General features: G+C 43.8%; 2 protein-coding genes across 2 annotated transcripts; both read right to left on the bottom strand.

The window, feature by feature from the left end:
- Positions 1–251: 251 nt before the first annotated feature.
- Positions 252–5,082, bottom strand: LOC146389449 (uncharacterized). The gene is made up of 7 exons (XM_084911507.1): positions 4,996–5,082; positions 4,792–4,889; positions 4,124–4,165; positions 3,796–4,047; positions 2,450–2,689; positions 1,906–2,142; positions 252–1,009 (listed from the first exon to the last, which is right to left on the bottom strand). Exons 2-7 carry the CDS (start codon positions 4,820–4,822, stop codon positions 894–896), a joined length of 918 nt encoding a protein of 305 aa, XP_084767633.1. The 5' UTR covers positions 4,823–4,889; positions 4,996–5,082; the 3' UTR covers positions 252–893.
- Positions 5,083–11,026: 5,944 nt separating this feature from the next.
- Positions 11,027–13,841, bottom strand: LOC146389448 (E3 SUMO-protein ligase ZBED1-like). Its single transcript, XM_084910847.1, has 2 exons — positions 12,516–13,841; positions 11,027–11,959 (listed from the first exon to the last, which is right to left on the bottom strand). Exons 1-2 carry the CDS (start codon positions 13,547–13,549, stop codon positions 11,284–11,286), a joined length of 1,710 nt encoding a protein of 569 aa, XP_084766973.1. The 5' UTR covers positions 13,550–13,841; the 3' UTR covers positions 11,027–11,283.
- Between the last annotated feature and the right edge of the window lie 122 nt (positions 13,842–13,963).

Here is a 13,963-nt window from a genome sequence, read left to right as displayed (position 1 = left end):
AATAGGAGTTAAAAACCATGACGAAGTTAAAAAAAGTGTTAAATAACAGATTGTGTTATTCAGCTGATATGTGTCCACTAATAAAAACAGGTCAACTCTAATATTAGGGTACTCGTCTGGGGCGCATTTAGGAATTTAGAAAATGCATGAAGACAAAAACGTGACTCATAATTACATCAAAGCTCAACTAAACTAAAGCCTCCTCTGAATAATTCTGTAAAAAAAAACTCAACAAAAGTCTAGGATTATTTTAATATACATTTTATTTTTTTCCAATATTGTTTCAGTTGTTTTAGTTTAGTTAATTTTATATCATGTGATGAGAATATTTTCTTCACAGTTGGTTTTAGTCTTGAGTTTTAGTTTCCACCCTGTGGCTGTATGACTCCCGAGAACATGACATGACAACACCACAGGAAGCTTCCCCCCATCAGCTGAGCTGTAACATCCTCCAGCTGTTATATGGCTGGCGGATGTAGACAGTACAGAGAAAATAGTTCCAACATTAAACTGTTACAAGGTGTAAAGTTAAACATATACAGATTGAAACGTTATGTTATTAGTAAAAGTGGGATTCTGGGCTTCACTGTTACAGCAGTTTAACCTCCAACATCAGACGTTCATCTGTGAGCCGATACACAAAAGCTGGGATTCAAAGAGTCAGCAGGAGAGCGAGCAGAGAGCAGGGAGAAAACCCTGGACCCTGAACAAAAGCATGTCCACAGTCCGTGACATGTTTCAGTAACAAATCTTTCAGGAAGTGACTTTGAGGAGCAGGAAGAAACCAGTATCACATGAGCAGTCTGAGAAATGAGAAGCTGGAGCTTCCCGCACGATGGACGCTTCCCTCTGCTCACGTGTGATGAAACATCAGCGGAGTCAGAGCAGCAGACTCATTCAGAGTATTCAGAGTCCTCGAAGAGCGCGCACTCAGCCGTGATGTCAACCACCACCTCGTAGTTTTGTTCAATGCACTGGGTCATCTCCACGGAGACGGGAAGTCTGTTTCCTGTGGGCAAAGCATCGGGGTGAATGTTAGTCTCCACACATATACATACAGTCCTCAGTGATCGCTGCTTTTCACTGGAGACATGCTGCACCGCGGGCATCATCGTATGTCCAAGTTGGCCCACAGCAGGCCCACAGTGGGCAGCTGTGGGTGAACTGTAGGGCTGTGACTCATTACCGATGATACAGGACAATGTTTTCAGGTTAAGATGCAGGTTTTCATCATGTTTGTGTGACAGTCACGTGGATGTCTTCTGTAATCTGATGCTGATCCTCCACGGTGACCTCAGAGCTGCAGTCTTTTAGCCTCGTCTCCATCATGTCTTCCAGCTTTGGGGTCTCCAACTCCAGTCCTCAGAGCTACCGTCCTGCAGCTTTTAGATGCATCCTTGTTCCGACACACCTGAATCAAATGAATGGCTTGTTACCAGGCCTTTGCCTAACTTAATGACATGCTGAAGAGGCAATTCAACCATTTGATTCAGCTGTTTCTCTGCATTAAAGCTACAGGACAGTAGCCCTCAAAGACTGGAGTTGTAGATCTCTGCTTTAAACCGTGCAGATGGAGGTCTGTGCAGCTACAGTTCAGGCGTGTACACCTTTTACTGCACCAGGTCACAGTTGAAGCGCTCACAATCAGGTTCCAACTTCTTAAAATAGTTTCAAACACTAGAAGCTGTTACCTTTGGTTCTTGTCTGCTGTTATTTGGGTGTATAAAGGTTAGTATGTGAGCCTAACCCTGGTTAAGAGCGGTGAAATATCAGATTAAAGCTATGGTTTGGCTTTAGCAGTCCGGTTACTGTAATAATTAAAAAGGCAGTGCAGACGTTTGTGATTTTACAGTCAGAGCTGCCAGCAGGACAGCAGCAATGATGCACCTGTGTGCAGGTATCTACCTGAGCGCCTGGTGGCCAGCCGGTCCAAGCAGATGGACAGCAGCAGGCCGGTGGTGATGGAGTAAATACAAAAGGCCAGCAGGTGGGAGAGGAGTCTCAACACAGGCACACAAGAAGAAGGAGCAGGTGGACGAGGTGAGGAACAGTTGGTGGGAGTAGGAGGAGGGGGAAGAGAGGGGATGGGGGACATGGTTTCACGAGAATGGACAGATGATCTGACGGAGGTCGTCGGGGGATCTGCAGGAGAGATAAGGAGGCGTCTTCAGTTCATTCACTCAGGGTTCGATAGAAAGGCTCAATGTGAGCGGTGCAGCGAGGCTACACCACAAACACAGGCTTTCATCTCCATCTATTAGTAATAGATGCTGAAGAGGAGCGTGCTAGTTATTAAATCATTATTGATCGTGATTATAACCACAGTCAAATCTCAGAGTGATGAATTCTCTCTCTTTGCTCCACCTCCTCTCCATCGAGGTCAAGGACATTAGAAAAACACAAAAGAGGCCCAATTTATGATGACAGCAAATGATGTCAGAGTTCTGACCTCTGACCCTCAGGTAGCTATGAGCAGATGATCCACTCAGATCAGTAGCACACCAGTAGAAACCCTCATTAGACTGCTGCACGTTGGAGATGGTGTGCTCTTTATGTCCAGATACAAGACGACGTCCACTGTAGAAGAAGTAAGCTGCCACCGTGTCACCACTGTTGAGCCTGCAACGCAGAGTGAGATTACTTCCTTTTGTCACAGGAAGTGCCGGGATCTCCAGGATCACTCCTTTTTCTGGATGACAGAGACAAAAGTACAGACATTTAGACAGGAAGCTTCTGGAGACAGCATGCAGGAGGTCAAATGATGACGTCATAGGACTGAATTCATCAACGTTCATCATCACAGACTATAAATGATGGTTTGGCCACTGCAGTCTGACCCTCTGCTTTTATAATGATCACTCAGAGGTATTTTCTTCTTGCTATGATGGAGAAGAACAGATAGCTAGCGTAGCTGTCAAGCTGCTTCCATAGACCATACTGATGTTTGATAATCAGTGCTACATGTCGTCCAAATTAAAACTGGCATTTCACTGAAGTGCAGCAAAAATTTCTGAGACAGTCTGTTATTACAATTAACTAACCAGCAGCCATCCTATTGGTCCAAAAGCATAAACACGGTTCAGAGGTAACTTTGCTAGTAACCACAGCTGCCTGTCAAAGGCCCGTCACTGAAAGAGGCCACGCCCCCACCGATGAAACTTTAATACGGTTTAAACAGGTGAGTAACAAAAACATTCTCTCCCGTTTTATTGTTATAAAGGGCAAAATTAGATTCACTTATTTATTTATTCGATATTTTAACACGAGAGCCTGTGAGGGCTAACGCCCTGCTGGAGCCTCTGCTGGACATTACAGGAACTGCAGGAACTTTCAGCCCCGCAGGTCGATGGCTGTTCTGTACCACAGTGCAGCAGATTTAACACCATCTAGTTTAGTGTAGCAGTGAGTTCTAAGTACTTAAGTATCTCCTAATTACAAGTATTTTAAGTATATCAATGTTTCCTAGCCTAAAAAATCCAAAACAATATCAAAAAAAAATTAATTGAAACATATATTAAAACAATATGAAAGTAAAATTCAGACAACGTGTCATTTGAAGTATAAACTGGATTCTTACGGCTCATCTCCACACAAGCGCCACATTGTTGAACTATGGATCAAGCTGTTATTCACACATTAAAGGTGCTTTATATGCTGAAAGCCCTGCACCTGCATGTATATAAAAATAAATATATGGTTGTACTTCACCTGTCACAGGTGGTCCTGATACTGTAATGCCCTTAAATGTTCAGAGCAACTGTGAAAAAAAAGAAGAAAAGAAACAACTTACTTTACCTGAAACACTGATGGTGACTTCATCACTCTTCTGCCCAGAACTGGTTTCACACCAGTAAATCGCTGTGAAGGTTGTTTTAAAGTCCTGAACACACAAGGACTCATCAAGTCTAGTGAAGTCTGCCGCTGCTCCACACTCATCAGTCTGGTTTCCTCTGGTCCTCCTCACCGTCCATCCATCATCACAGCTCAGAGACACTGGAGAGGATCCTCTGAAGACCTGCTGAAGGTTTGGACTGACAGACAGAGACACTGGAGGACACACAGAGTAAGTGTATTTGTGTTCTTGTTGGAGTCTCACTGATCGTTTTCACTTCCATCAACTCACCTGCAGAAACAGTCAGTGCAGACAGCAGCAGCACACACACACCTGCAACAGGAGGAAAATCCACAGACTTGAGCTTTTTCTCACGTCCTCAGAGGTGTACACTAACATACTGTGGCAGACGTCCACACGGCTAGATCAGGAAGAAGATTGGACCATCACAAAAGACCAAGATTTTCTTGGTCACCACATTCCTCACTATAAAGCACCTGAAGTACTGCTGAATCATCACAGCCAAATTGTTTTCAGCTTTTAGATCATTATGTAAGTTTCCTCATATGTTTAAATGGGACAAAATATAAAAACTTTAAAGGTTTCAAAAACCTTCCTGATTCCCAGTTCCTGGTTTTCTTTCCTCATTTGTAATATTTATTGCGTCCTTTGTTGTTTGTGTCTATATTAAGAATGAACATTTAAAAAACAAGCACATCTTTTACAGAGACCCGTGACTCTAAACTACAGACCCTGACCGCTGCTGAACATTAAACATTTCTGATTGGATTATTTTCTGGATTTACACAGAACAGAACTGAGCCGACTTCCTGTTTTCTCCCTCGATAAACTCTCAGGATTCATCCAGTGTCCGTCCTTTACCTGGAGCTGGACTCACTCTGTGGTAGCTGGGATCACTGAGTGGGTGAGTGGGTGTAGGATTGCTGTGTGTGACTCACCGGGGAGCAGAGCCACAGGTGCAATCTTCATGGTGTCTGGATCAGCATCGAGGGTCAGTGTGAGCTGCAGACTTTCACTTCAGCTCTTTCACAGCCGCCTGTTACCACATTAAAGACGGAAGCCTCAGTATAAGGAGGGGAAACAGGAGCAAAGGTCTGAGCTCTGAGCCAATCACGTTCAAGTACGGCCTTCTTAAAACTGACCTGCAAACGCTGCAGTTTAGAAATCCTTCGCAAGCTGTGTGAGTCTATCAAAGGTTCTTCAGTCAGTCTGAAGAAAACACAAGTACGACTAAAGTAACAGCTGAGATTGTTAGTCTATAAACAAACTCCACCACAGTCACATGACTGCAGCGTCGCCACCTCTGAGCTAATGAGTTCCTGCAGCACAGAAGCTCCTCACCTGCTCACATCACCTGCCTGTGAGTTCAGAGGCTTCTCTTTGGATGCACACACAGAGCTGCAGACCACGTCTGACCAGCAGTGACTGGTTTGAATCTGACCTCCAGCTCTTCTACTGGACCTCTAAAGTGGGTCTCGTGTCCAGACACGAGTGTTTTTAACTCTCAGTGGCTCGTGTTGGACAGGAGATATGTGAAATGTGCCGGAGTGATGTTCTAATGCAGGTGGTCGGAAATAAGAAGTAAAACAAGCTCACAGTGAGTCAGTGTGGCTGAGCTGTGGCCAGGACAAACCCACAGTTAGTCCACGTGATCCCACCTACATTTTACTAAACCTATAGGCCTTTATGTGTGAAACGGCAGGGGCCCTGTGGGTGATAACTGTGGGTTTGTCCTGCCCACAGCTCACCCACACTGACTCACTGTGGGCTCAGGAGGACACGTTAGCCGGGGCATTATTATTTATTATAAAATAAAAGATGAAGCCAGAGAAGATGTTTTATTACACGCTCAGAAAATCAATGCTAGAAAGAAAGAAAGAAAGAAAGAAAGGTTAGGAGAGGAAGAAGAGGTTAGATTTAAAGGGGAGGATGCTCATTTAAAGCTTTGATGTAAGTCCTTGTGTTTAAATCAAATGTTATGTTCACACTGTGAAACCTGCTGCTAAACAAACTGAAGCAGACTGACTGTGTTGTTCAAAGTCTGCATGAAAATCTTCTCCAGGTTAGTTTGCTGCACTGTGATTGGTTTAAAGGTTCCTCCACCACTTCAACCTCTTCTCTGCCCATTTCCTGTTTCGAGGCAAAGTCAGCCTCCTCAATGTAAGAAACAGGACAGATATATTTTTACATTTTCCTTCTCTGCTCATGTTTAACTTAACTGAGTAAAGCTGAGAATCTTTATTAGAAATATAATTTAGACTGAAATGAAGTTTGTAATTCCATCTACTGATATTATTATATTAATATAACATGAGGTTCAGTTTAACAGTAGTATCTGTACTTCTGCTTAAGTACAGGTTGTGTGTACTTTTGCCACCTCTGCTTATTTTCCTCTGAGTTATTGACCCTGTCGCTAGTTAGCTAACATAAACTATGTAAGCTATTCAACCAACCACATCACGTCATGATGCACACAAGATGGCGCTACACGTTTTTAAAACTTTAAGCTCTTATTTGTGAAATCCAGCTTCACAGACAGAGTTACATCAGTTTTTTTTATACATTTAGAGTGTCTTTTCCACTTTAACGGGATCCTACAACTTTAAGTGGAGTGGACACAGCTCAGAGTACGAGACCTGATGAAGCTCACATTCACTTCACCATCGGCCTGTAAAAATAACTGTCGATGTCTCAGTCTTCCATCAAATGCCAACGCTCAGCATCATCTACAGCAGCAGCTGATTCTCAGACTGAACAGATGCCACGGCTTCATTTCTGTCTCTTTCTCCCATCTAGTGGTCATTCGGTGGTACTACAGATGATATGTCAGCACGAGGCCTGACTCAGTGTGGCGTCATAAGTCGCTCACAGTCAGTTTAGCTCTTTTAGTTTTGTGTTTTTGCAGTTTCAGTTTGTTAACAATCACAGAGAAGCTCCAGAGGACCAAGAAGAAGCTCTGAGAGACACTCAGTGGACACAGGAAGTGTTTGACTTAAAGTTTTGGACAGTTTTCATGTTGCACATAAAGACTTCGACCTCACAGCGATGGGTTATTAGAAGTGTGCGTGTTCTGTTTTCTCACATGGAGGATTGAAAGCTGCAGATCATCACTCCAAAATTCTTCATCCCCTTTAAGTCCTGCTGCTGCTGCTGGGAGGTGCGTCCATCTAGCAGTTTACAGTTTTCATGCCGGTCACATTGAATCGTTTTATTTTGAAACACCTTGATGGTCTCCTCCATCCTGCAGCTCTGGGGTCAAACTGTGGGATTACCTGGGTAGGACGGTCTGATGTCCAGACCACACCCACAGGTCCTGTTCTGATGCGATCCTGCAGCCTCGATGCCTCGACTGCTCAGTCTGATCATGGGGCCGTTTTCTTCTCTGAGGTGATGCTTCATATTCAGCTGGATCAGTGACGGATAGAGGCACTTTTACTGCAGTCACACAAATCCTAAACAGGGAGGAGAAAAGAAGATAACACATGGCCAAGACATCTGGCAAATTAACTCCTTCAAATACCTGGGAGTTCATCTGGATCTCAGCTGGAGAACACAAGCCAACAGTGTCTGTGCTCGGATCCATCAGATACTTGATAGAGCGAGGCTTCAAAGAGAAGTCAAGGCAGCACAGAAGACCATGGGCTGCCCTCTCCCCTCCCAGATGGACATTTATTCCTCCCGCTGCCTCAGCAGAGCAACAAACATCATCAAGAACAGCTGCACCCTGGTTTTGACCTGTTCAACCTGCTGCCCACAGGTGCATCAGTACCCACAGACTCAAGAACAGGTTAAGGTCTCAGTCTTATTCACAGTTCCTGTAAGCACCGATCCAAACCATGTCAAGGTCCAAAGAAACCATGATGCTTACTGTGAAGACTGCAAAAGTTTGGTTTACAAATCCAGTGCCGGCAAATCGTACGGAGACTGTAATTAATTGTAGATCACTGTAGTGGTTAATCGCACTCCAGAGCACTCAGAATGATCAAAATAGAAAAGTTATAGATTCATGATTGAGAGTTGATTGTGCAGGAATGTGGGCGTGAACCAGAGCAAGGTCAAAGAAACAATAGCTCTATCAATAATATCTGTCAAGGGGACAGGTGAAGGCAGGTCTGCATCCATAGGTGAAGCTGCACCCACGATGTAGGACAAGAGGAGCGCCAACAAGGAGGAGCTTCATCTGAAGCCCCGCCTTCACTCTCTGATTACACATCACTTCCTGTTCACATGTTTATGTAATCATTTTAAATCTCTACAGTACCTGATCAATAAATAATAAACAGGTAGATTAAGGTGAGTTCTAATGCAGCATTACAGTTCAGCACACACGCAGAAACATGCATGATCAAAATATTCTTCTCTGCTGTTTGTTTAAAAAGCCGATCTTCTCTAAAGCTCTGATGTTTCCTGACAGTCGGCAGCTTTGACCTTTGACCCACACGAAGCTTCCAGGATATTTGTGTTTGATGGAAGCATTCAGGACGCTCCATGGATCATCAGAACACAAGGAAACAGCACAGCAGCACTGAGGAACAACTGTGATATGCATAAGTGATGAACGAAGTATTTTAATGTGTATTTATTTATATAATGATCATCACAGGGCTTTCTGCAGCCCTCTAGTGGATCATGGTGATGTGCATGCACCAGGTCATTGTGGTTTTATGCCTGGCTGTGGAAACCGTCAGTGGTCTGGCGTCATTCAGCACCACTGAGTGATCACTAGAGGGAGCAGGAGACCAGGAGTGAAACTGTGGCTACAGCAGGGCAGCTGTTGTGAGTCGCCAGCTGTGATCTGAGAATCAGCTGGATGTGAGTAAACTAGATCAGGTTAGTGTTGGTGGATGGATTTAATAAGAGCTGGTTCTGTGTGGCTGTGTCCACTGGAGGGGTGAAGTCGGGCCGTCGGAGCTCAACCACGGCCCCCAGTCTGTTTATTCAAAACAATTCAGGTTACATTTGAAAATAAATCACTTTATAGCTTCCACAAGTTCATCACACTCATAAAATACAGCGGTAGGGAAACTGAGCCAAACCATCCGATCCCTGAACTTCCAAGATCGGGAGTTTGTTTTCCGCTCCACAAAACAACGTAACATCGAGCACGATGGAAAGAAAGTCCATCGGCAGCGAGCCGAGTTCAACATCATCAGAAAAGTGTTCGCTGCAGTTTTCAATATAATCCATGGAAGACGATCACGATCCTCCACTATGGGAATTTACGGCTGCTTTGTAATGTGGTTTCCTTTCTCCATTTATTTTTCTATTTTACTCAAAACGTATTTGTGAACTTCATGAGTTTGTACAGCCTAAATTCAAATAAACCTACATTTTTTAAAAATCAGTTATTCACTTTGCAAGGGCTTCATATACTTGGACTCTAACTGTGCTCTAAACCTGAGTCTAGATCAACAGGCTCAGATATGAAGCCAAAACCGGACAATTAATCACTCAGTTTATATTATGTATCAACAAAACCCCGATAAAACAGAATGATGTTGTCATTTGAGTCAGTATGATAACAACGTTTATCCATAACAACCCAAACTGGCAGTTTCAAACAAGATGGCTAGAAAATCTAAAATTGGTTAAATTCATAGAGCAGAAAACAGAAAATGACTTTGAGTTAAAGGCAGATCAAACCTGCGCCTCAGTGAGATGGAAAGATTCAAAGCATATATTAGAGGTGAAGTCCTCAGCTTTACAAGTACAAACAGCAAAAAAATGGAATAAACTGATTAAATCTTTGGAATTAGACTTAAATATTAGCGATGAATCAAACTGTTACGTTTGAGAAGTGAATATAATCAATTATCTTCTGATACAGCAACAAAAAGTCTAATGTGGCGATCTTATTATGATCAATGGGAGAAAGTGGGAAGGCCCTCGGCATGGAGTTAAGGAAATGCAGTCTTTAATAGCATAAAGACCTCTTCAGGGAATGTAACAGTAGATCCATCTGAAATTTATGACAGTTTTAGAGAATTTTATGAAAATGTTTATAAATCGGAACATGCCCAAGCTTCAGAACAGGAACCTTAGATCACATTCAGTCATAGACACTAAGGTACCCCAGGCTATCCAAGCATTAACAGTGGTAAGAGCACCCGGGCCGGAGGGCCTTCTGATTGAATTTTACAAAACTGTCCAAGAAAAATGAATAATTTCACTTTTTAACATGCATGAAGAAGCATATCAAAGTGAGGCTCTCCACCCACTGAGACAGGCAATGAGTACTTGTTTACCTGGTAAACCTCCTGCAGAGCGCTCATCACTCAGACCAATCACTCTGATGGGGGTGGACACTAAAATACTTCTATTAGACGTTGTATCGCACATTTAGTTAGCGTTGTTCGAAAGCATCAAGGGTTTCACAATATAAGAAGGGTTCTAATATAATTCATGAGAGATTTGATGCTAAGGATGCAGATTTATTATCACTGGACGCTCGTCAGGCCTTGGACAGGATAGACCGGTCAGATTTATGTAACGTTCTCCCAAGTTAGGATTTGGAAATCATTTTCTCAGATGGGTTCAACCTTTGTAACAAACAATAGTTTTTAAACCCGTCACATTAGGCATCTCCTATGCTATTTATTCTGACGATAACAATAATAACTGACCCATTTGATGTCTTGCCCTCTAAGATAATGACCTGACCTTTTCTGACTAGGCTGTCTGTTAGCACAGCGGTCCCCAACCCCCGGGCCTCGGACCGGTACCGGTCCGTGAGTCGTTTGGTACCGGGCCGCGAGAGTTGAGGCTCAGGTGTGAAATGTATAGTTTTCAGGGTTTTTATCGGTTTTTAGCGTTATTTTGTTATCGTTTTTATCGTTAACTCGGTTTTCCTGGGTCTTTTCACGTGTGTTATGAATAAATCTTCTTTTTTTTCGGTACCGGTACTAGTTTTATTTTGTTGTATTTATCCGCGACACCTTAAAGGCCGGTCCGTGAAAATATTGTCGGGCATAAACCGGTCCGTGGTGCAAAAAAGGTTGAGGACCGCTGTGTCAGCACACCAAAATTAATGCAACAAATCGAGCTATTAGGATGATTTCCTGGCTATAATATAAATGATTAAAAATCCTCCATCCTGCTTCTGAACAAGGATGAAAGGCTAAACCCTTTAATGCCAAGTTAATGAAGTTAATACAGAATAAACACAAAGAATGCTTAAATTCAGAGAAGTTTAATAGTATTTGTGTGTCTTTAACACAGGATCAGCACGACTCAGATTAAAGACATCTTTCTAGCATCTGCTGATAGGAAATAATACTGAAACCAGGCCTAACAATAATCTAACTATAATAGAAATGTAAAAAACAAAATGTGTAACATCTTAATGCCAGCTGAATTTCAAAAAGGGACAAAAGTCAATATTTAAAACAAAACCTCCGAGTGTTGAACGTTTTTCCCTCCAAAGACTCGGCTCAGTCCTTCTGTGCGCTCAGCCAGTTACTGAGGCAGACTATCCTGTTTACCTCTTCTGAGGACAAAGACGCACGCTTGTTTTGAGTGACGTCACCTGAGAGTGAGAATAAGCTCTCACAGGGCACTGTGGTTGCAGGGGTTGACAGGTACTTGCGTGCAATAGATGCCAGCCTGGCATGCGCCCCTTCTCTCTTTAACCACCACTGTAGTGGACACTCCCCTGCGCCCGCTTTGGGCTCTGCTTTGTACCGATCCAGACAGCGGCCGATGGAGTCTTCCTCCTCCTCTGTATCTGAATCTGAAGAACCCAGGAGGAAGATGGACATCTTGCTCTTCTTTGGTGACGGTTCCTCTTTTATCTGGACAGATGGTTGTTGTGCTTGTGTCTCTGCCATCAGAAGGTCATGTACCAGAGTCCACACCTCTCTTCTTTCATCTTTGGGAAGACACTTGAGGTCTTTAAACCTGGGATCAAGGGCAGTAGCGATCTTCAGCCATGTGAGATTGCTGCTGGCTCTCCGCTGAGCTAGGTCTGTGGTAAAAACCATCTTAAACTTCACAACGTAGACTGGGTCATCATCCAAGGGCTCCATGACCCAGAACAAATGACGCAAGGCTGGCAGCACCATGGAACAGGAGACATAGCGCTCTCCCCCGAGCAGTTCGGTCACATATCTGCAATAGAAAGAACAAGTGTTTTCTACTAATCGCACAGAGACAAACACAAATACCACAATATGTCAGTAAGTGATACTCTAATTGAAAAGTATTGCAGTTATCTCACTCACTGTTAGTACTGTGTGCTGTGGGTTGGAAAATAGAAGCAAGAGCTGGGGTGGGAGGGGAGAGAGGTTCACCCTGCAAAGGTTTCCTGTGTGTTGTAGGGCTAACACAGAGACAGAAAACCAGTCCCCTTTAAAACCCCATCTATAATCACCTATTAATATCACATTAATTGTGTCAATCAACATCATTTCATTAAGATCACAAGCATTCATTTGAATTGTGGGAGAAAATACAAACTCCACAGAATCCCAACCAGGAAGTTTGAATCCCGAACCTTCATTCAGTGAGGAAACAGCTCTAACCACTGCACCACCTGATCTCAGCCCAAACACTACAGAGGCAACTATGCTAAAACACAATCGCACAGAGACAAACACAAATACCACACGTGAAAACACACAGGAGTGTTCTTGAAGACACACAAACGAGAAACAGAATGATTTACCTGCAAGGTTCAAGTAGTTCCTCCAGCTTCTGCAGTCTGTCGAGCTCCTGGTCAGTCAGCATGGTCACCGTGCTGTTTTGCTGAGCCAGGATGGAGGTGAGCACGGATTTGTTTCTCTGGATCTGCTTGATCATCTCCAGGGTGGAGTTCCATCTTGTCTGAGCATCCTGAACAAGTGCTTCCGTGTTATGTCCATGTGCAGCTTGCTGTGCATTTAATTCCTGAGCGTTCGCTGGACTATCCTCAAAATGTCCAACAATCTCGCGACATTTGGCCAGAACTCTTTCAAAGCCGCTGTCGTTCAGAGCAACTGTGATCGCACTCTGCAGAATGTGGGCCGTGCAGGGCATGTGTTCAAATGGAAGCAGGCTGGCCACATCAACCATGTTACCATACAGCCATGCACTGTCGGTGCCGAGCGTGGTTAGCTTGTCCCCGATTTTCCACTCGTTTGCAACACTCAGAAAATGGTCAGCATAGTGTCGCTCTTCAGTTTTACTCACTGCTAGTGCAAACGACTGTAGAGTCCAGTCGTTATCAATAAAGTGCGCTGTGACGGCGCAGTAGTTATCGTTGTCCACCGACGTCCAGTGGTCTCCGGTGAGGGCGACGTTCATTGCTCCCAGAAGCTTGGTGTGCCGCTGAGCCCTCTGGTCCTCATACACAGCCTGCAGTCTCGACACAATGGTTTCTGTGGAGGGCGGATTGTAGCACATATCTCCCGATGCAGCGCGAAGGACTTCTTTCAGTCCGTCATCTTCTACCATGCTCACTGGTCGGCAGCTTTTAGCTATCCAAACAACCAAGGCGCTGGTTAACTTTTCACTCACTTCTTCTGTTTTTAGCCCACGACCACCATAGTCCTGCGATTCAGCCGGGTGCTTCGCTCTCAGGTGATACCCCAGAGACGAATTGCTTCTGTGGTACCTGAATTCAGCTTTGCAAATCGTGCAGGTTACTCTCGTTTTGTCCAACACGCCGTTAGGCAACTTCTTAAAGTAAAACTTTCCGCCCAAAGGTCCGTCCTTCTCCATGCTCGCGCGTGTTAGCTATAGTAGCATGGCAACGCTTCTTCTTCTTCTAATCATTTCCGGCAGGCCAAAGGCCAGCATAGCACAATGCTGCCCCCTAATGCAGAGCTGCTGAACACAGGAATATTTGGATTTCCTTCTTTTTCTCTGCTCATGTTCAACTTGTCTGATTCAAGCTGGGAATATTTATTAGAAATAAAGTGAATAATATTATTTTATTATCACGTTGATGCAGCACATGGTTCAGTCAGCTTTGTATAAACACGTGTTAGAAATGTTCTTCAATCAGTTCTTTTTACTCTCATTTCACAGCCAGGACTTTTTTACTTTTTTACTTTTACTTGAGTAAAGAAGTTGAAACAGTACTTGGAGTATTTTTAACAGTAGTACTTCTACTTCAGTACAGACTGTGTGTAC

Source organism: Perissodus microlepis, chromosome 3 (assembly GCF_051167445.1).
Source record: "Perissodus microlepis isolate ML-2025 ecotype Zambia chromosome 3, ASM5116744v1, whole genome shotgun sequence".
Taxonomy (NCBI): domain Eukaryota; kingdom Metazoa; phylum Chordata; class Actinopteri; order Cichliformes; family Cichlidae; genus Perissodus; species Perissodus microlepis.
The sequence above is the reverse complement of the archived record's forward strand: the minus strand, read 5'-3'. Positions and strand labels throughout refer to the sequence as shown.

What these genes read in the sequence shown, in the direction of transcription:
- LOC146389449 (XM_084911507.1), bottom strand. Translation starts at nt 4,822, where the DNA reads ATGAAGATTGCACCTGTGGCTCTGCTCCCCG. An exon ending in TGCACTGACTGTTTCTGCAG is followed by an intron (nt 4,048 to 4,123) that starts GTGAGTTGATGG and finishes TGTGTCCTCCAG; the next exon opens with TGTCTCTGTCTGTCAGTCCA. An exon ending in AGTCACCATCAGTGTTTCAG is followed by an intron (nt 2,690 to 3,795) that starts GTAAAGTAAGTT and finishes TCTGTCATCCAG; the next exon opens with AAAAAGGAGTGATCCTGGAG.
- LOC146389448 (XM_084910847.1), bottom strand. Translation starts at nt 13,549, where the DNA reads ATGGAGAAGGACGGACCTTTGGGCGGAAAGTTTTACTTTAAGAAGTTG. An exon ending in GAACTACTTGAACCTTGCAG is followed by an intron (nt 11,960 to 12,515) that starts GTAAATCATTCT and finishes TTTCTATTGCAG; the next exon opens with ATATGTGACCGAACTGCTCG.